This window comes from Hemicordylus capensis, chromosome 1, assembly GCF_027244095.1.
Source record: "Hemicordylus capensis ecotype Gifberg chromosome 1, rHemCap1.1.pri, whole genome shotgun sequence".
NCBI classification, from domain to species: Eukaryota; Metazoa; Chordata; class Lepidosauria; order Squamata; family Cordylidae; genus Hemicordylus; species Hemicordylus capensis.
Window position 1 is genome coordinate 135,502,458 of NC_069657.1, and position 22,781 is coordinate 135,525,238.

At 43.5% G+C, this 22,781-nt stretch overlaps 1 protein-coding gene across 9 annotated transcripts in view; it reads right to left on the bottom strand.

Annotated features, from left to right (window-relative positions):
• Positions 1-22,781, bottom strand: part of KMT5B (lysine methyltransferase 5B) — a 68,404-nt gene that overhangs the window by 15,414 nt on the left and 30,209 nt on the right. For 8 of the 9 annotated variants that reach the window (XM_053275788.1, XM_053275815.1, XM_053275804.1 and 5 more), the window contains 3 exons: positions 20,636-20,783; positions 13,861-14,026; positions 11,092-11,201 (listed from right to left, as the gene is read on the bottom strand). In XM_053275788.1, the coding sequence (XP_053131763.1) occupies positions 11,092-11,201; positions 13,861-14,026; positions 20,636-20,783 (424 nt within the window). Of the gene's footprint in view, positions 1-11,091; positions 11,202-13,860; positions 14,027-18,108; positions 18,204-20,635; positions 20,784-22,781 lie in introns of those variants that run through there. The other variant, XM_053275848.1, reaches the window with a different exon arrangement.

Sequence of the window (22,781 nt, forward strand, 5' to 3'; positions counted from 1 at the left end):
CAGAGCGGTGTACTACATACTTGAGTTTCTTTTTCACAACAACCCTGTGAAGTAGGTTAGGCTGAGAGAGGAGTGACTGGCCCAGAGTCACCCAGCTAGTTTCATGGCTGAATGGGGATTTGAACTTGGGTCTCCTCAGTCCTAATCCAGCACTCTAGCCACTACACCACGCTGGCTATCTTTATACTATACCATAAACTGGTTTGAGAGGTGATCAAGAGAGCAGAAATCATGCACCATTGGGTACATGAAACCAGTAGTACAATTTTTTGGCTCAGTGGAGCCAAACCAGGGGGAATGAGTTTCACCAACACTTTCAATTTCCTCCTCCATCTATTTTCAGAGATGGCAGAACACACGCTCAAGAGGAAAAACATTTGGGGTGGGGAGGGAGTTGCCCATTTTGCTATACTGAGTTGGCACAGTATGTGTGCCATGTGTTGGCACAGTATTATGTGTGCCATGTGTTGGCACAGTATTATTGGCACATGTGTTGGCACAGTATAATAATAATAATAATAATACTGTGTTGTGTAAAAAACAACAACCCAGATTGCTTACCTGTAACAAGTGATCTTGGGGTGATCCATGATCATTTACAACATGAGTACTGTGCCTGCGCAGTAGCCTTTGCAGAAGGATTTTACAGCTCCCCAAAGCACTCTGTAGCCCTTCCCTTCGTGTGCAAGGTGTGCTCAGTATTTTCGGTGACAGAGCACCATTTGCTCAGTTCCTGAACAACTGCTGAAAAGTTGAGATCTTCCAGTAGAAATATTGAGTTAAGTCAACCTGAAGAGTAACATCCAAGTAGCAGGGAGGTCGGGAGGGTATTGTGAAGGATACTGGATCACCCAAAGATCACTTTACAGGTAAACAACCTGTTTATCTTTGTGGTGATCCAGTATCCTTCACAACATGGGTAGTTAGCAAGCTCACCGATGAAAAAGGTGGTGGGTACAAGGATGTTACTCAAAGCACCTTCTTTAGAATTGCCCACCCAAAGTTAGCATCAGTCACTGACTGGCTGTATATAGCATAATATTTTATAAATGGCAGGTTCAGGGACCAGATGGCTGCTTTGCAAATATCACCAGTACGAATTCCAGATATATGTGCTGTGGAAGCTGCCATGGCCCTGGCAGAATGGGCTTTGATGGTAGTTGGACTCTCTGTTGTTTAAAGCAAAGGAAGATCAATTCCAGCAGCCAATTTGAGAGTCTTTGCCTGCAGATAGGTCCTCCCTTGTTCTTGTCTTTAAAAGCAACAAAGCGCATAATTAATCTATGGAATTCTTGGCCATGGGTTGTGGTGATGGCCTCAAGCTTGGATGGCTTTAAAAGGGGCTTAGACAAATTCATGGAGAACAGGTTTATCAATGGCTACTAGTCTGGTGGCTGTGGGCCACCACCAGCCTCAGAGGAATGATGCCTCTCAATACTAGTAGCAGGGGAGCAACAGCAAGAGAGAGGGCATGCACATACCTCTTGCCTGTGGGCTCCCCAGAGGCATCTGGTAATAAAACAGATTGCTGGGCTAGATAGACCTTGGGCCTGATCCAGAAGGGCTGTTCTTATGTTCTTAAAAGGTCTATGAGATTTCTGAAAGGTCTTCGTTCTGTCCATGTAAAACAAAAGAGCTCTTCTGACATTCATGGAGTGGAGAGTACATTCCAGAGGCACTGAGGGGTTCATGAAGAAAGAAGGGAGAAAGAGATCCTGGTTGATATGAAATCTGACACTACTTTTGGAGTAAAGGAAGGGTCTGTTCTCAAGACCACCTTATCTGGGGAAAATCTCATATAAGGGGTGTCTATTAGTTCGCTGATCCTTCCAGCCAAAGTGATGGCCACCAAAAAGGCAGTTTTCAGCATAAGTATTTTCAGAGTCATGAATGCTAATAGCTCAAATTGTGATTTTGTTAAAGTAGAGAGAGAACCAGGGAGATACTATACAGTTCTATAGATTTCCAGAGGGGTGGCACTGAGAAAGTCAAAGATGGTTGCCGCACGACAGTCGGAGAAGAAGAGGAAACCACGGATGCCTGAACCACCATGGCGTGAGTAAGATGCAAGTTGTTTTGTCGTGTAGTACCTTGCTCACGACTCTTGATAACAGCAGGAATTGAGGAGAAAAAGTAGAATGTGTGACCCTTCAAGGGAATCTGAAAAGCATCTCCTAGCGACTTGTATCCCACCCCTGACCAGGAGCAATAGAGTTCACGTTTCTTGTTGGTCGGAGTCATTAAAAGAGTGTTGCTAAGGTGTTGTCCATCCCTTTTATGCGAAGTGCTAAAGGGAGGTCTCTGAAGTATGCACCAGTCCCACAGTTGTATGGCTATATTGCAAAGGGACTTGGATACTGTTCCTCCTTGATTATTTATATAGGCAATTGCCATAGTGTTGTCTAGGAGGAGTTGAATGTTCCAATTCTTTATCAGTGGCAGAAAGGATTTGAGTACCAGGAAAACTGCAAGCAACTCCAAGTAGTTTATATGGAGAACAGAATGATGAAAATTCCACAGATTCTGTGCATGGAAACCTGTGCAAGGGGCTCCTCAACCCCTAAGAGATGCACCTGTCATCACCATTATCATGGGCGAGGGAGACCCCTTGAAAAGGAACCCGTTCAAAGAGGTTCTCCAGGAAAGTCCACCAATTTGAACACTGACATAAACCATGTTTCAAGGCGCCTCATCAGAGACAGACATACCTCACTGTGGCTGTACAGAATGCCATTAAACCTAAGCATCTTTGTATTGTCTTTGCTCTTTGCCTTGGATGGAGATCAAGTATATAATAAACAGGCACCTTTCTTCTGGAAGGTAAGCTGTTTTTAGCTGCATGTCTAGCAGAACTCCTATGTAAAGTATCCTTCTCTGAGGATGACTTCCAGTTGATCTGGAGACCCAGGTCTTGAAGTAAAGCCAAGATGTAATGTGTTGAGGTACACAAGGAGTTTTTGTCTGTGGAGGTCACTATCCAGTTGTCCAAGTAACTGAAGATAGAGATCCTCTGTGCTCTTAAGGTCAAGTGTGCCGTCAAGTCGATTTTGACTCCTGGCACCCAGAGTCCTGTGGTTCTATTTGGTAGAATACAGGAGGGGTTTACCATTGCCTCCTCCTGTGCAGTATGAGATTATGCCTTTCAGCATCTACCTATATTGCTGCTCCCCGATACAGTATCAGCAGGGATTCAAACCGGCAACCTTCTGCTTGTTAGTCAAGCATTTCCCTGCTGCGCCACTTAAGGTGGTCCTCTGTGCTCTTAGATGGGCTATTATTGCACTCATGCACTTGATGAAGACTTGGGGGGCAGTCAAGAGAACAAATGGGAGCACAGAGTATTGGTGAGCCTGATTTCCTAGAGTGAAATGAAGGAATTTCCTATGCCTTGGTTGTATCCGATATGAAAATAGGCATCCTTGAAGTCTGTGAGCCATTCCTCCTCTGCTAAGAGAGACAGAGGATGCCCTGCAAAGTAATCATCCAAAACATTTTTGGATGGATGAATCTGTTTAGATGATGTAGGTCCAGAATGGTGTGGAGGCCTCAATCCCTTTTCAGGACTTGAAAATACCTGGAATAGAAACCCTTCCTTAGGCTTTTCAATGGCATGGGTTCTATCACCCCTTTTCCCAGGAGATCCTTCACTTGTTTCCTATGTAGGAGTTCAGTGGGTGTATTTTACCCTTTGAAATAAAGGGGTGGTGGTAAATTCAATTGCGTATCCGGTGGAGATGATACTTAAAACCCAGGTATCAGCACCAAGCTGGGGAGAAAGGGGTGAGTCCAATGGTCGAAGGGTATCCTGAAAAAGACAGCTGATGAACAGAGTGATCAAAGGTGCTGTTTTGGTTGTTCCTGGCCCTTCCATTTTTGATGTTACCTCTGCTTTGGAAAGTAGGATCTCTTTTGTCCTTGTTGTGCTGGGGCATGGTTCTTTTCTTGGGTTTGAGATGAAGAGGCACACACAGGCGGAAGGTGAATAGATGTCATTTTATTTATTTATTTATTCATTCATTCTTACATTTTATATCCCGCTCTTCCTCCAAGGAGCCCAGAACAGTGTACTACATACTTAGGTTTCTCCTCACAACAACCCTGTGAAGTAGGTTAGGCTGAGAGAGAAGTGACTGGCCCAGAGTCACCCAGCTAGTTTCATGGCTGAATGGGGATTTGAACTCGGGTCTCCCCGGTCCTAGTCCAGCACTCTAGCCACTACACCATGGGGGTAAAAGGTTTAACATCTCTCGAAACACACACTACTAGGGACCCCATTGCATTAGGGGATGTGGTTCTCTGGTGTTGGTCCGAGGCATTTGCATGGTAGTCCATTGGTGAGATCTAATTAGCACTCTCAAGGGGCTACCTTTTTTAGTTGATTACAAATAAGCTTCACTTGCTGGCAAATAGACATGCATGAGCAAAGCAAGGCAAACAAAGGTTCACAGAGAGACAGTAGCAAGGTTCTCACACAATACTGATAAGGCAATGCAGCTAATTATATCACTAACCCAAACAAGGAGCTCAACAGAGATGAGAGGGAGAAGGAATGCTTTATGAAAGCCACTAATTCACAAGCAAGATGGCTATCCTGAGCCTTTTACACAGGGAATGGCACGTGCATTACCCTACAATTCATGGCTGATATCCTGACACAGACACAAAGTTTTCCTCCTCGAGATACAATATTCTTGTGCAAGGGGATCTGTCTCTATCACTACAGTCATATTGGGACTGTTGACTGTAGTCTCTGCAGTCTGACTTCTTGTATTGGAATCTTTGTATCACAATTTTTTAAAACCCTTGAGTGTAGGGTTGTGAGAAAGAAGAAGTTGTGAACATTTTTTCATCTTTTCCATTGTGTAAGGCCATCCCCCTCAAAAGAGCAGGCCTCCTATATTCTCTCTCATATCCACTTGGAGTGATGTGGAGCGAAGCCAAGCACAGTGTCTTAGGGAGATAGCCACTGTGAGCGATCGAGATTCAGTTTCAGTTAGATATTTAGCCATGCTGATGTCTTGGCAGGTGACATCAGCTGATCTAGAGAGAACTAGGGATGTGCAAAATATTTTGACATCAAATTTATAATTTTTCTATGTAAACTGCTTTGGAACCTTTTGTTGAAAAGTGGTATATAAATTGTTGTTGTTGTTGAAACATTTCAACTTGAAATGGGCTCTTTTGAGTGAGTAAACCAACCCACGCTTTCTGCACCCACTGCAGGGCACAGGTCAGCAGGGGGAAGGACCTTAAGTGTCTTGGGACATAGGGTATGCTGAAACACCTGCAACAGTGTCACCGAGGACCTCTGCTCCTGCTGGCAGCAATAGGCCTGGTGTGCTCTCGATTAGTGGCAAGCTCCTGCTCCCAAACAGGGGATGTTACTTGCATGATAAGAGCCCCTGGTGGCGCAGTGGTAAAACTGGTGGCGTAAGAGCCCCTGGTGGCGCAGTGGTAAAACTGCCGCCCTGTAACCAGAAGGTTACAAGTTCAATCCTGACCAGGGGCTCAAGGTTGACTCAGCCTTCCATCCTTCTGAGGTCGGTAAAATGAGTACCCAGAATGTTGGGGGCAATATGCTAAATCATTGTAAACCGCTTAGAGAGCTTCGGCTATAGAGCAGTATATAAATGTAAGTGCTATTGCTATTGCTATGATGGGTGCAGTTGATGGACAAGTGGTCTGATAGCCCAAATCCTCATCTCATCACTCGGACCACTGCCAAGATGACTGCTTTGGACGACCAGCCATTCCAGGTGGTGGTGAACACTGTCTTACACTGGCTTCTCCTACTGCTTGTCCCCGACTAAAAAATCCCCTCACACACCACCTTCAGTAGATGGGTAGTGCCCTCCCTGTACCAGGCGTGCAGGGAGGCTGTGTCAGGGCTGCTGCATGCAGCAATACTCAACACAAACGTACACTTCACTGCTGATCTGTGGACCAGCACACTGGTGGGGGCAGGAATATGAGGGGACATCTACAGCTGGTGGCGTGGCCAGCCCCTCCCAAGCAGCAAAGCACAGGTGGGCCATGCTGCATGTAGAGGTGCTGGACACTAACCACACGGCAGAGGAGCTGTTGGTGGCCATGAATTGCCAGGTGGAGGGATGACTGTCCCTCGCCAGAGGGTTCTTGGTGACCGACAATGCCACCAACACAACCAAGGCAGCTGAGAAGCTTCATTTTGTGTCCATCCATTGTGTGGCTGGTTCGTGAGGAACCTAGTTGAACCTTGTGAACCTGGTTGTGCAGAACGTGCATGGCATTTCTGGGGCTAAAGCCAGACAAGACATCCCTGCTGAGGGTGCTGAGCACTAGTCTGCTGCTGCCATAGCTGCCCTTATAGACAGGTGCCGCAGGATAACAGCTTACTTCCACCAGAGCAAAAAGAGTAGGCAGATATACCCAATCTCTCAGGATGTTCCAACCTGATGGAATTCCACATTTCTCTTGCTCCAGCACCTGCAGGAGCAAGAGCCAGTCATCTACAATCTGACCAAGGAGGCTTGGAATTGTGCTCATTTCCAAGGTTGCATTGACAATCAAGCTGTTCTTTGTTGTCACAGACAGCTTATGTGCTGAGACAGCAACACGGAGCCAGGCTTTGCCCACTGCTCTTCTCCTCAAGACAGATGGGTCAGCTCCAGTCCACACTGAACACTGAGGAAGCAACTGCCTTGGCAGGTCGGCGGAGAAGTAGAGTGGTGGATCAGCAGAGCATGTTTTGTCCTGCCTATGTGACCAAGGATGAAGGGCAAAGCTGTCAACCCTGCCCAGCTGCAGGGCCCGCCTGGTTGAAGAGACTAGGCAAGTCCAGGAGAGGAGGGTGCTGGAGCGCCTACTGCTAGTCTGCAGTCCACCTCTAGCAACAGCATCATCACTGCTTCCCAGTCCAGCAGCATGGTGTCCCTGGAAGGCCCAAGGGAGCTGGTAGTTCTGCCTCAGGATTCCACCCAGTGATTCACAAAGGGCTTCCTTGGTGCCTTGCCAGGGGTATGGGAGGAGTCCATGGATCCCGGCAGCAGTACCAAGCAGTGTGTTCTGCAGTACTTGCAGGAGCTGGTGGCAGGCCAGGAGATGGAACCAATCCAGTTTTGGGCAATGCATCGCCAAGTCTGGCCAGACTTAGTGATGGTTGCTGGACAGTTCTTCTCATGCCCAAGAAGCATCCAGAGTGAGAGGGTGTGGTTAGAGCGCTGGCATGAGGGCCAACACTCATGCTTAGAGAATGAATTGGTGGAGCAGCTGGTCTTCCTGAAGGCCAACCTCCCCCTGCCAGGCTGGCCATGGAGGATGAGTTACTCATGGTCACCCCCACACACTGCAATGCCACTGGCAGCTCACGTCACCATTGCCAACCCCCAACCAGATGTGTCACAGACTGCCTGTTAGTCCTGCTGACACACAGAGACAAGCATGCATGCCACTGCCATGACCGATAGACTGATGCCCTGACAAAGCCCATTTGTCAGGCTGTCAGCCCGGGCCAAGCACCAATCCGAGGCTATAGTAATATCCAAATACAGGCAGGCAGTGTCGTGGGAAATACGCTGGAGAAGAGAAGAAAGTAGAGTTCTTCTCATGGTAGGAGTCTAGAAGCTTTGTTTCTTGTCAGACCACTGGTCCATCCAGCTCAGTATTGTCAACAGTGCACGGAGTCAGACTTCTCCCAGGTTACAGGCAGGAGTTTTTCCCTGAGCCCTATATCTGGAGATGTCAGGGAGGGAACCTGGAAACGTCTGTATGCACGCAAGCATCCAGATGCTCTTCCCAGAGCAGCCCCATCCTCCAGGAGGAATATCTTAAGAGTGTTGCTAGTGCTCACATTTCTTCAATCCCGTTCAGAGTCTTCAGCTGTCTAGGCCATGACTACTGTCTGTGGCAGGGAAGATGGAAGGAAGGTTTGATTTTGTGGTTTTCTGAGCAATGAGTATAATATGCTGTGCTATTGCTGCTCTAACCATCTGGTTTTGTTGGATCTCAGACTGACAAAGGCAGAACGTGGGTGCCTTCCTTCCTTGAGTTTTGTTTTAAAAGACAGTGTTGTGGTGAGAAATGGACAGCGGCAGGGGACTGTGGGTTGCCAGAACCTAAGGGGTATACTCGTGGGTCAAATGGGCCATAACCCAGAATTTGGCTTTAAAAAAAACAAATCTGGCAACCTGTGTGTGTGTGTGTGTGTGTGTGTAATATTTCTTGGTGATTGCTGCGAAAGGCTCCATGTCTGGCCTTGAGACTAACTTGTGCTTTATTCACTGCTCTGCAATCTGCACTACAAAGTGTACTCAGTCAAAATGTAGCTGAAGTTGCTCTAATTGAGCTAATGGCTATGCTTGCTGCTGTGGCAGCTGCTGCAATGCTAAGAAGTAAGGAATCATAAATGTGTGAGAGAGCAACTTGTGCCAATGATGTTATTGCAGTACAGACATTGTGGCTGGCAGTAGATTCTGGGTCAGTGGGGTTTTTTTTTGGCCATTTTTGGACTGTGTCTGAAATGTGTGTTCTGTGTTGGGAGGGAGAGATTCCCTTCTACTGTGTGCTTGCAGTGTTGATCATGGATTGAAAATTGCAATGCAAAACTTGTGTGCAGTGCACTCTTATGAGTGCAGATTGTTCTGGCCATATGGAACAATGGGAAACTCAAAACATCCCATTGTTGCCCATGGGTAGCTTCTAGGGACAAAGGGGGTTGTGTAGTAAGGTGTGATGGGTGCTAACTTTTCACCCAACCCACAAAATAAATGGGCAAATGGGCAATTTTAAACAGATTTTTAACCTTTCTCCAAAAGATGCTATGGGGGTTTGGGGAAATGGTTAAAATTTACGAAAAACAACCTGTTTGCCCATTTATTTTGTAATTGGCTATTTTGAAAGGCAAAGAGCTGAGAATCTGCGTCGGCCATGGTGTCCAATTCTGTTCCCTCCTTTCCCACTGGAGGTGAAAGTTTCCTTCCACCCTTACCTCCCATGGTGCAGTTTAATATCAAGGAGCTTGGAGGTGGGGGGCTTGTAAAGGAAGGGGCAATCTTCTTCCTGTACCCTACAGAAGTTTTCTAGACATTTAGATGTGGAAGAGGAAACTGTAGGGGCTTCCCAAGCAGACTTTGTTGAATTGATGAGAACTAGGAGCATTGGTAGTGCTGCAAGCTGAGACACAGAGGAAGATGACTAATTCATACACTGGATCTTTGACTTCGGGAGTTGGTGACTTTAATTCCAATCCATGAACTTCAGCTATTTCTGTAACTTGCACGAAGTAAGATTTAATCTCAAAAGTGGGAGTTGAAACATTTTTGTCCGGTGATGGGATTCCTCATTAGGTAGAGTCTCCACTGGAATCAGAAGATGAAGTATACTCATCATCTGCATCACCCTTGTGAGCAGCCAGAGATTTATCCTGTCCAGTTGGGGTGGAGATGACCTGTACATCAGGAGATACAGGGGAAGTATGCACATCCATGTTGGAACTGGGAATCGATCTGAAGAAGGTTGTGGGGGTAGATCTTGTGGCCTTTTAAAAGAGGAGTCACATCCTTTCCCTAGATTCTGATCCTGGGGAACAGAGTTGGATCTCAGTTTTTTTAGTTTCCATAAGTGGTACTTATAATTGTAGGGCAAGCCTGGGGGGGCGGGGCGGTGTAAAGTAGGGATTTCTGGTCCTCCCAAGTCTACAGATATATCCATGGTCTAAGGTTCCAGGGGAGCTCCAGTAATCCATATATTTTCTCAGTGAGTAGTAAGCAGGATCTGAGAAGTGGTATCACTGATGTATGGTATGTAAGGTGGAGGAGATGTTGGAGAAACCCTCACAGGGGAAACTGAAGGTGTTTTGGGAAAGGGAATGAGACCAGACGCCATGTTTTCTTCAGCATCCACACAACATCATGAGAAACCTTTAAAAGTTGACCCAGATGGAGTAGTATGAGAAGAACCCAGAATAGATTCTATGTCTTGCAGAAAGGGTAGCTCACCTGAAGTTGACGGCACAGTAGAGAAACTGATCTCAAGGTCAACTGCCACAACAGGGCTCTGTGTCATAGCCCTATTGTAAAGGCAAGAGTTGTGGGCACTGTCATTGATACTGGTGTGGATGGAATTTTTAAAAGGTACTGGCGTAGGGAGAGTCAAATTTGAGAGTTGGTTCAAAGTTCAGTCACCATCAGTGTCAAAGTCACAGTCGAAGCAGGCAATGGTATGGATACCCAAGGCAGTGTTGGTATCGGCATCAGGGTCAGTGTTGGCATTGGTAACTGTATCAAGGGTGATGTCAAAACCAATGGATGTTCCTGGGTAATTACAATCACCTCCAGTGAGAAAAACGATGTGTTTCTGTCTCTATTGGTGTTTCTGGTGCCCACCCTTACAGAGATCATGCAGCTTCTCAAATACCTCCTTAGAGCACACCAATTCATTATGTTTGGAAGGGGAGGCTCTTTCTGGCAATCACTTAGATCCTGACATCGACTTTGAATGTCAATGGTTGGACAAGACTGAAGGAGTCACCAGAAATGGGGAATGCGGCACACAAGTAGGAAGGTGCAATGCACTTTTGTACAGGGCAGCCCTAAGTTGCAATTCCCTACTCTTTCGGGACTGCTTAGAGGACGCAAAGCAGATCTTACAAGTACGACCCTTGTGGTCCTCTCCTAAGCACAGTAGACAGCATTCATGTTTATCGGGAGATGGAAGAGTACCGTCACAAGCAGTATACTTCTTGAAGGTTTTCAAAGTTTCCATTAAGAAGATAAACAATGAAGAAACCTTAAAAACAATCCATGTCAAAAACCCAATATATCCAAACAAAATTTCCTTTCTTGTAGGAACCGAGCTCAAATGAGGAGAGAATCTTCAGCAAGGCGCACGCATCGCTGGTCAAGAAGGAACTGAGCAAATGGCTCTCTGCCGCTGAAAATACCAAGCATACCTTGCATGTGCAGGGTGGAGCTACAGAGTGCTTTGGGGAGCAGTAAAATCCTTCCATGAAGGCTACTGTGCAGGTGTAGTACCCATGTTGTGAAGGATCCTGGATCACGCCAAAAATCTTCTGCACCACAAAATTTGATACACTATTTATATTACAATACTCACCACTCTTTTGTTGCAACAATTTTGGCTCCATTTTGCTCTGATGAATAGCGGTTGCATGGCAATATTTCAAATCCACTGTCAGTTGCAAACATTCGTAGATAAATAAATACCTGCAACAGGGGGAAAAGGAATCAAGTAGTAGTGCCACATTAAGAGAAAAATGTTTTTTCAAACTTCCTCCAAATTGTTCTAAATGAAACCACATACATAACATCCATGCTCAAAAGTGAGTGGTTCCTGTGCCAAATCTGCTGCACAAAACTTTGTGGTACATTATATAGGTGAAATATATGTTTTATAAAGAACAATTCCTTTAGCTTTTAAAGCTGCTACATCATTCGTATGTTAAGAGGGGAAAGGATTAAATCTTTTTTATAACACTCTTTTAAAAAGGGCCTGTTTTGAGCCCAGAGCAGAAAAAACCCATTTCAATTTAAACATTACGATGATCTGAGCACCATTTTGGATGCCTGTTTTTCCCTTGCTGATTCATTTTCTGGCACTGGCTTCCAACTGGCTTTCAATTTCCTTGCTTCTTGGCTGGCTTGTTAACATCCAGATCAAGTGCTGTCATGGGCAACTGTAACCCCATTAGCTGGGGGGAGGGGGGACCCAAAAGCAGGGAGTTTCAAAATGTATTTAAGGAGCCTGGGAGATAGAGAGAGCCCTTGTACTGTGCCTCTCTTGAAAAGGATACATCAGAGGAAGCATCAGAGAGAGACTGCAGCAGCAGAGAGCAGACAGGTGGGATCACCTGGCCCACCTGACCCAGGAGAGGGGGGGCATTGCCTAATGGTTTATCTGTCTCCCTCCCCCCACTTATTTTGTAGTGCCAACTGACTGTTCTTTTTTGTTGAACCAGCAGCTCCAGTGGCTTTAACTGGGTGCTGCTGTGGATTTTCATCTTCTTGTAGCCAGAACATAGTGGCTTTAATAACTGGGGTGCTGTGCTGTGTTTGTTTTTTCTTTTACAGCCCCAAGCTGCACCTTTGCTGCTGCTGTGTGCCTGGACTGGAATTCATGTTTTGTTTTTGTAGGCTGATGTGTTCTGTGATTTCTGTCTGATGCCCAGAGCAGAGGAATAAGTGACGCAAAAGGTGGTGCATGAGGAGATCTTATAGTTGGGGGCAAGCAGTAGGAGCAGCCAGTGGAAGCTCTCCACCACCTGGAATGGTTGGTCATCCAAAGCAATCATCTCGGCAATAGCCCTGGTGACTAGATGAGTCTTGCCCGTTTATTTGTGGGTTGCATGGTATTATGCATTACTACCCAACCCAGATCGGTGTCCGCAGAAGCTACCCATGGGGAACAATGGGGTGTTTTGAGTTTCCCCATTGTCTCCCATGTCTGAAACATCCAAAACGTTTTGAATTTGTTCTTTTGAAACAGCTGGGTCAGCCACTGTTTCGATGAAACATTTCAACCATCTGCGTTTCGTTTCAAGCTTGAAACAAAATGAAAAATCCATTTCGTGCACATCCCAACATCTGGGACCAGGCAATCCATTTTGTATTACTGGGAAAATATTTCAAATGCCTAGACACAAACTTTAAATTTCAAGGCATCAAAGCAGCTAGCTTTGAGGTGTTTCTAGCCTTGCTTGACTTATTTTTTTTTTTAACAAATGTATCCCTCATTCTTTAACTGTTTACAATTCTCCTAGAAAGGTCACAGATCAAAATATAAGTAACTGCTTTGATTTGATTTCAAAATCCTATACAAAAAACCAAAGTATTCTTTAAAAGATCAAATATCTAATTTTTCACAAGTATAGCCTCTCAGTTTCCAAGGTTCTGCCTACTCTAGAGTAAATTTATTTTCTCAAGAGGTTGTAGACTACCTCCTCAAAGAAAATAGGAAATAGAAATGCCTCATAAATACCAAATCCCTATTATCTATTCAACATATTAAGTTCTATGCATCCTAAAAAAGACTTGAATATTATTCATTTACTAGCTGAACCCACACAGAACATCTGTTCACTTCCAAAATGGCTCAGGGCAGTTCACAGCATGATAAAGACAATTAAAACAAATTAACAATTACCAAACTATATATTTCTGAAATACTTTTAGAGTTCCCTGTTTCCTTCCTCAGCTTCAGTCTCCAAGCCTTATAATGGAAAGATTCCCACCTCCTCACTTTCTACATAAATTGCTTGGTGATAAGATAAAGTTTTAACTTTATTTTAATGCACAGATTTAATGTATATCTAGATCAGGCCTGCTCAACTTTGGCCCTCCTGCAGATGTTGGCCTACAACTCCCATAATCCCTGGCTATTGGCCACTGTGGCTGGGGATTATGGGAGTTGTAGTCCAAAAACAGCTGGGGGGCCTAAGTTGAGCAGGCCTGATCTAGATGAAATGTTTGACATTAACATGGCATCACTGCAGACATCACTGTCAACTGGTTAAGCAACTGGTAGAACTATGTTTGTACCAACCAATAACATGAGCAGAAGTTTGCCACAGAAGGGCAAAGTACCATATGTCTCTCAATTCCCTTTGCAGCTTTCTCCCACACCTTTATGCCTGCCCCTAGGTTGCTCGAGCCTGGAACAGCTTTTGTCTTATTTATCTTTTTCCATTAATTTATATCAAACTAATTAATCAACAACATATAAATACTACAAATTTAGTATGCTAAATCTTAAGAGCAAAGTAAGACAAGTTAATAAATTTAAACTCCTAAGAAAGCTTAACATCCACAAACGCCTGTAAACCACACATCAACAATCTGAACTTGGATTAAGTATAAATATACCTACATGTTCCTTGAACAACCTTTCCTGCATTTTGTTCTTGTTAAGAAAATAGTGCCGGGCCCAGTCACCTGACGTCAAAGACTTAAAGGCTTTTTCCAAGTGCTCATCTTTTTTAAAACGCTCAATGACTTCTTTCAGTTCTTCTTGCCTCCCTTTTATTGGTCTAAACCTAAAAAGGACACAACAGAAAAAGTCAGTTCAATCAACGAGGTCATATGTTATTTACTCATTTAATGTGTCTACAGTAACTCAATTTCTGAGACAGAGCTATGAAAATAAATATTGCTGTCAGCAGGTTCTGCATAACTTAGATTAAAGAAAATGAATACAACAGAATTACGGCTATTAGATTATTTACTGAGTTGTGAATATGCATGTGTATGCGCGTATGTGCGTGCACACATGTCTGTATACTGAATTCTAAGCAGCAAATTGGGGACTGTTAACAACTGGAAATGTCCCATTGACTGAAACAATTTAAGCCTCTTCCTTTCAGACAGCCTACACTTATTGTAGCCAGCCAGATGTATGGGTGTAAAACCTGATCTGGTTCTTGTCAACTATGTTGGCTAGCAGGGAAGCACCATGGACTGAAGCACTCCATACATCCGGATTACATGGACCAGAGGCACTGAAAACAGTACATCTGACCCTTAAAATGACAACTTTATGCACATGCCCTTCAATACACTTACATGTAGGATAAGAGAATTCAATAAATGCCTCTTCCCACACCACATTATGTAAGTAATTACATTTCAAATCTACTACATCATGATGTAAAATGCACATGGATTTCTGTTATTATCTGTGACCATAATAGACATAATAACCCTGTAATATGGAAATAGCTTTCTAGACCAGTAGGCAATTTTTTTATTTTTTTACAGGAAGTCAGGCACTCCTCTTGTTTCCTTGTTGACATCAGCAGGGGAAAGCGGACTTTTGTGCAGCTTATTTGGTGTTAAAGGTACTTTTTTTAAAAAGTCATAGGAACATAGGAAGCTGCCATATACTGAGTCAGACCATTGGTCTGTCTAGCTCAGTATTGTCTTCACAGACTGGCAGCGGCTTCTCCAAGGTTGCAGGTAGGAATCTCTCTCAGCCCTATCTTGGAGAAGCCAGGGAGGGAACTTGAAACCTTCTGCTCTTCCCATAGCTGCTTCATCCCCTGAGGGGAATATCTTGCAGTGCTCACACATCAAGTCTCCCATTCAGATGCAACCAGGGCAGACCCTGCTTAGCTATGGGGACAAGTCATGCTTGCTACCACAAGACCAGCTCTCCTCACATTTCTAACATTTGTCATCTATTCCAGGAAGAATCCCAGATTTATTCTCATTGCTTAGAAAGGGCATTTCAAAATGTAGCCATAGTTTTTTCTTTTTTTAAAGGCAAATATTCAAGCTGGGGAGAAGTTACATTAATTCCTCAGAGCCCAATATTAGAATCTACTTTATCCAACAGTTTTGACAGTGAATACAAGTAGAAATATGTTGATACAATTTCTGGACATCACTATATTAAGAAGTGCTGATCTTGGTCAAGATAGTGATTTGATCACAAGTAACCAATGTGATGAGACTATAAGTGAAAGCAGTTACTACTGCTAGTAGTCTATTAAAGATAGCAATTAAGTACATGTGTTTGTTAGAATATAGTCATAATAAAGTAATAGGAATGGGGAAATAATTGTACTGTTATGCAAGACACTAGGGAAGCTACTATATATAGCTTTTCCATATTTGTTCAAGAACAATTTCAGATCTCAGCTGCAAAGGAAAGTAGCTAGAATGACTAGACAATGCATTTTATCAGCACAATTAAAGAGCCTAGACTATTTAGATTAGGATTAGATTAAAATGAGATTAAGGATAGTACTTTTGAAGTAACTGTAGGCACAAAGCATTTAATTAGGTTCAAACCACATTTTGAATTGCTGGAGAATGTCTTCTAATTTTTTATTCAGTTGCCACGGTGTAGTCTACTGTAGTTTTAAGGCAACCATAACTTCATGTCACAGAGATGCTGAATTTCCTCAAAAGTATCAATGGGAAGACTTAGTAGATGGCTTTTGCTCATGCTCAGACATCACCAGCAGTATGATAATTTGCTTTAGCCATAGGCTTGCAAAACAGTATACAAAATTTAACTGTTTGTGAGTCAGAGGCTACTGGCTCTGGTCTAGTCAACGTCAACGCCACTTCCGCAGTCTTTGACTTCACTGCAATCCTCTATGTCGAATGGCTTTGATCTCGAGCCTTTGTGCGATGCCCTTCCTTTGGTGCCATAGCCAAGGGCTTTGCTTCGAAGCCATGCAATCTCGGTCCCGGGGTGTCGATGGAGACTGATAAGGCATCGATGCCAGGGACAAAGAGATAGCCTGGTGCTGAGGAGGCTCAAAAGATTGGAGGTCTGATGGCGAGGGAGTGCAGTCCAAACTGCGGCCATGGTGCTCTTTGTGCTTGGATTTCTTTGCTGGCGGCTCCAGCATCTGAGCCCTCCTCTTCCTCTTGGGGCTAGACTGAGGGCCTGTAGGCTTTTTGAACACCCGTGTCCTTTGATGTCAAGGGGGCCGATGCTGAGGGGGCCGAAGTCGAGGCTCTCGATGCCGAGGTGGGCATCACCTCCACCATTCGAGGCTGTAACTTTAAGGCGGGTCCTGGCAATCGTAATGCCGAGGAAGCCTTTTTCGGCAATAGCACCTCCTCCATTAAGTACACTTCAAGCCTGGCCTCGTGGTTTTTTAGGGTCTGCTTATTAAAGGTCACACAGACCGAGCAATGTGAGGTATCATGCACTTCCCCCAAACAAAATAAACAGCGGTTGTGGCCGTCAGTTGAGGGGAGTTTACAGCGGCAGTTGGAGCATCGCTTAAATGTAGTCTTCTCCTTACCCGACCTCTGTTCAGTACTCATTTGTAGCGCTCTGGGGAGAAGCGACGCCAGTACATCCGGTCTGGTCCTTAGTCAAAAAGCGGGGAGGCCGAGATTGATGCCAAATCAGAAGGAAAACGAAAGTAGAATAGTCGTCCATTCCGGTCAAAAGAGAGTGTTCAAGATTTTGTCAAATTTGAAGGGATATCCAAGAGAAGAGTCAAGAGTCTGTTCCAGTAGTCAATTCTGAGTAAGAATTAAGTTCCGAGGAGCAAAAATTTTTAGAGATGGAAGGGAACTTGCAGTTCTTCTAATACAACCTCCACTGCTCAGAGCAGGAAACTACTTCAGTTTATACACACATATGCACACCTAGTGAATAATCAACCCTATTCATTAGCCTATTAAAATATTTACAAATATGAGTATACATCATCTAATCACACATGCTAGCACAATTAATTTGCTTTTGTTTGCTTTTACAAATTGTTCCCCTTTGTTGGTAGTTAACTTAAGCAAATGATGTTACTACCAAGTGCATTTTACACAATTGCAAGCCTTGTAGTTATTTGAATTTTGAGTGGAGAAATCATGATCCTATTTTTAAAAATGGCAACAGTAGATAATGTATCATCTCATAATATGAACATTCAGGCATTAAATAGTGTAGACATACTACTAAAACCCAATACACAGAAGCAAACATAAGATTCACTGCAGGTTCTTGTATACCTCCCTTCCGAGTGTATTATGAATATGATTTGAATTCAAGACTATTTTTTTTAATTTTATGTACCTTAAATTACAGTGAAAAGAAATTGAAGAGGGATTAACATTTGCTACAGTATATTTCATGTATTTTAAATCTCCACCTTTCAATTAAACACAGCCCACATGGCTCTAGTTCCATTACAGAATGACTATAAAATGGAAGCAAACTTATAACAAGTAGAACTTTAACATAATTTAGTTTTTTTCAAGTTGTACCTCTTAACAAAATAATGACAAATCCAAAACCTGTATAAGTGTTCAGTAATTAATAAATGCATTTTGTGCTTTAGATGGAGTGGCACAGTCCTCTACTTCTGTTCTAAACTGGTATACTATTCTGGAGACTTAAAAAGGATTTCAGATCATCTCTAGCTCTTTAGGATATACACTTAATACATGCATTTGTTCATGGACTTGAAGACTCAACATGTGGAAATAATGATATATTCTAGCAACATAGGGAAAAAATGCTTTGATCGAAATAATATGAAAAGTTAAATTCAACTTATTTTGCATTAGGCACCAACAGTTCCCCTGCTGGCACTAGCTAGTAATCAATCTGTACTGCATGCGCCTTTCTGTGGAAGCATGTGGCTTGGCTCACCTGCTTGAATCATCTGGAGCTCTTTGCTGCACAGGCACCATACTGCAATGCACTCCTCTGTGCTTGTGGCATACATTGGTTTGGTTTACAATGATCTGTAGAAGGGGATGGTGAGTGACTGGTCATGCCTTATGGCAAAGGGTTGGATTATACACCTTTTTGGTCCCTTCCATCTCTATGTTTTTAAGATGGTTACAACTATGTTGATGTAAGATGAAATCCCACAAATGAAATTTGTGATAATTTACATTGCAGAAGCCTGAATCCACAGAGCATGAAATACATCATGCCTGAGAATTGACATTATATCCCATCTAGAAAATATATTCTATGTAAGGCACTAGAGATTATTGTGATTTACGTCGGGAGGGCGGAACTGACTTAAACAGCATATTATTTAGATACTTTCTAAATAAAAGTGCATAGTAATTAGTAGTTATAACCATAAAAACAGAATGGATGGCATCCAGACCTTTGGCATAGCAATGCAACATTGTCAGAAGCTCCTTCCAATTCCTCAAACCAGAAACAAGTTTAAATGTATGTGCAGTTAGGCTGAGGATCAAGAAGTTGCCTTCTGCGGCAAAAAATTGTATTAATTCTAAAATGTGTGATGAAATTGCAAGTGTAGTAATCTGAAAATATCATCTCAAATTTATCATAGACCAGTGGTTCCCAACCAGGGTTCCTCCAAATGTTGCTGTACTACAACTCACATCATCTCCAGCTACATTTATTGTGGCCGGGGATGCTGGGAGTTGTAGTTCAGCAACTTCTGAAGGAACCCTGGTTGGGAACCACTGTCATAGACCAGTGAATAACCTATTCTGTCTCCCTGGTGACCCTTCTATGTCATGAACCATTACTGACCCAAACTCAGCACAAAGATTTGCACCATAGGATGAGGAACAGGACCTGGACAGAATCATTAATTAATATAGGACTATATAGAAAGAAACTTTTTATCTCGGAAAATAAAGACGTGGTTAGATACAGCTTCTAAACAGTTATCTGCAGGTATCTAAAACACGTTATTCAGGATATCTCGATCATTTTCATGCAAATGATGATACAACTTTCTGGAATTTTCAAAGCATATCATCATGGACCATGTTTTTGTAGAGCATTATCTCCAAGCATGCTTGTTTATTTTAAAGATACAACATTTTAGAGCTAGGGAGTTCCCCATACTAAATCATGATGCTGGAAGACCCACAGCTAAAATATGTAAGAAATGTTCTGCTTGCAGGCTTGGGGGGGGGGGGTCGGGGGTCTGAAGAGCCCATGACTATTAATTTCAGCCTGTAAATAGCTCCACTAATGCCCGAGACTGGTATAATTTGACAGATGAAAAATTATGTTAACCTAATATGGTATGCCTAAGCACTGTCAAGTTGCTTCTTGGAATTTTTCTTCCAAAAAACCCAAAACCAAAACCAAACACACCCCTCCAAGATATAGTTAACCATCAGTGAGAGGCTTTAGAACTTGGTTATTAAAGTGTCAATTAGCTATTTTTTTCTCCAAACCATTGTGCTAGGTTCCAAAAAGTACACAGAAATGGCATTCACCTACATGAAGTAAGTATTGTGTTCTGAAGATAATTGCTACTAAAAAAATACAATTTCTAAGACCAAGTTCACATGTTCAGTCTGACTGATTCATTCATTACGCAGCACTATCTCCTATTATCTCAAGTAAGTCACATGTATTGAAGTCATTCAGTGATAAGAAAGTAATCTATATATTTAATTAGTTTGGGACATGCGTGCCCAGGATTTGGCAGCGGAACTCTCGCGACACGCTGCGAGGGTTCCGAAGTGAGGCGGACTAAGGAGCAGAGAGGGAAAAGAAAATGCTGGTGGTGGCCAGCCGGCAGGCGGCGGAGGGAGGAGAGAAAGGCGGTGGCGGGCAGCGGGTGGGGGGAGAGAAAGGCGGTGGCGGCAGGCGGATGGGAGAAAAAACCCTTCTTGGCCACCTGCTGCGGCTCTGTGTGTGGGGAGGAACGGGAGGGAAGGAGGGCTGGAGAGTGCGGGGCCGGAGGGAAGAGGAAGAGAGGAGAGACCGGGGCAGGAGGAAGCGGGAGGGGGAAACAGCCGGCCCCAAAGTGCCGCACAGATGGTCTGTGCGAGGTCGGCTAGTTTGTCATTAAATGACGACAGTTTTAAAAATGTAAATAAATGAAACATCTAAATCACCACATGAATAGTGAGATGTGGTAACACTTAGGAGGTCAAGATTTTGGTAGCTCTGTGCTACGCTTCTATAATGCTGTGTATGATATAGCACAAGGTCAGACTTGGAACACAGGTAAAAGGGATTAAAAGGAGTTTGAATTAGAAGAATCAAACTCTACTTAGCCAAAACATCCTGAGCTGAAAGGAGGACTTGAAGTTGGATTCCCAAATTCTTCATTACTCTTTAATAACATTTTTACAATTGACAGTTGTCAGCTCTACATTTATTCTTTGCTACCAAAATGAATAAAGTGTTGCATTTTCTAGGCAGATAAATCAAAGCAAATTACCTAGTGTTCATTTTATGTGTTTGAAACCCTAAATATGGATCAAGAACCAAACTAGTTGCTAGGTCATCATTCTCACAGAGCTCCTTGGCAGACATTCCAGAAGAAGGCACATAGCGACTTTGGCCCTCAAATCCTGAACCACCACTACCTGCATAAATAAAAAGAAATGTCAGTATTAGCTAAAATAGACCAATAAGTATTATGGACCATCCCCCTTTAAGAGGCAATCCCATGAGAAACAACAGCAGGAGCTGAGACCAACTTAGTTAACCCTATATATGTGACAATCCAAGGAAGATGAAAGAGAGGGTCCTCTTTGGTCAGATTCAACTGCATGCTTTGTGAGCAGCCCCCACTTTTGGATTCATCCAGTTTCCACTGTGAGTAACAAAGGTTTAAAGTGCAATTGAACTGAGACCCGAGGCTGCAGCTCATACCAATTACAAGAAGTGAAGTAACAACTATAAAGTTCACTGACACTGAGTCTGTAATAATAGCAATAGCAATAGCACTTACATTTATATACCGCTCTATAGCCGGAGCTCTCTAAGCGGTTTACAATGATTTAGCATATTGCCCCCAACATTCTGGGTACTCATTTTACCGACCTCGGAAGGATGGAAGGCTGAGTCAACCTTGAGCCCCTGGTCAGGATTGAACTTGTAACCTTCTGGTTACAGGGCGGCAGTTTTACCACTGCGCCACCAGGGGCTCTGGTGGCGCAATGAACTGGTTAGGGATGTGCGCGAACCTGTTCGGAGGCCCTTTACGGGCCTTCGAAAGGGTTCGAACACTGGGCGGCTCAAAGGGTTTGAAGGTGAGTGAGGGATAACTTTAAGAATGGGGGAGGGTATACTTACCCCCCCCCCCACCCCCATATTTCTCCTGCTGGTGCTCGTTTAAAAACCAGTCCAGTGGGGTGGCAGCATACCTCCCTGCCATTCCAGCTGCTCCTCAGACAGGAAGTGATCAGAAGTAGCGGGTGTGCACGCTTGTGCATTGTGAGGGGAAACGTACGTGTGTGTGTGTGTGTGTGTGTGTGTGTGTGTGTGTGTGTGTGTAAAGTGAACCCTCCCCCGCCCTTAAAGCTATCCTCACCACTTTTGAACTTGCCCCCGCTGGTTCCATGCACATCCCTAGAACTGACCAGTGACATCAACTTTTTGTTTTGGTGCCTGTATTTACTATACCTAACTAAAAATACAAATTGAGAATGGCAAACTGGCAGCAGAACAGCCAACTTGAGAAGAAGCTAATCCTCTTGTCATTTATTTGCATGTAGCCAACTGACTGATAGTGTCAAACATAACCTTCGTGGCGCCAGTGTGGTGTAGTGGTTAGAGTGCTGGACTAGGACTGGGAAGACCCGAGTTCAAATCCCCATTCAGCCGAGACACTAGCTGGGTGACTCTGGGCCAGTCACTTCTTTCTCAGCCTAACCTACTGCACAGGGTAGTTGTGAGGAGAAAAACAAGTATGTAGTACACCGCTCTGGGCTCCTTCAAGGAAGAGCAGGATATAAATGCAGTAGTAATAATAATAATAATAATAATAACTCTTTTTCAGTGAAAGGTAAAGTTACCTTGCAAAGAAGCATGCCATGCTTAATTTTATATTTGGCTTGCCTTCATTCACTTAACCTGAAAACCAAATGCTCATTTGGTCCATAACCACAGTGGAAGAATTATGGACTCTCTTTTTACACATTCAGAATTATAGAAAATGCTGTATGTTTATTTTATTTGCATGATATTTTCATCTGATATCAACACTTGGTTTTTTAAAAATTGGCAATGTTTTCATAAGAACAGCAATCTGAAAAAGCAAGGAAGGAGAGAAGACATGAGCAATGGGGGTGCTTCAGGAAGAGCCAGGAGGAAGAGACACAAAAGCTCCTTAACTTGTCAAGTGGAAAGCTAAACAAAATTCTCACTGGTGAGTGAGTGTTCAACAGATACTGTTCAGATATTTTTATAACACAGTTTTCCCAGAATTCTTACAATCAGTCACCTACCTGGCAAGTTGCAACATACAAAAATTCTTTCCCAGCAAATCCTTTTTGCTCCAAGGACAGAACCACCTTTGTCTCATTCTCCATTCTAATAATAAAAGTTGTACCAATTCCTTTTTACATTTATAAGTAATA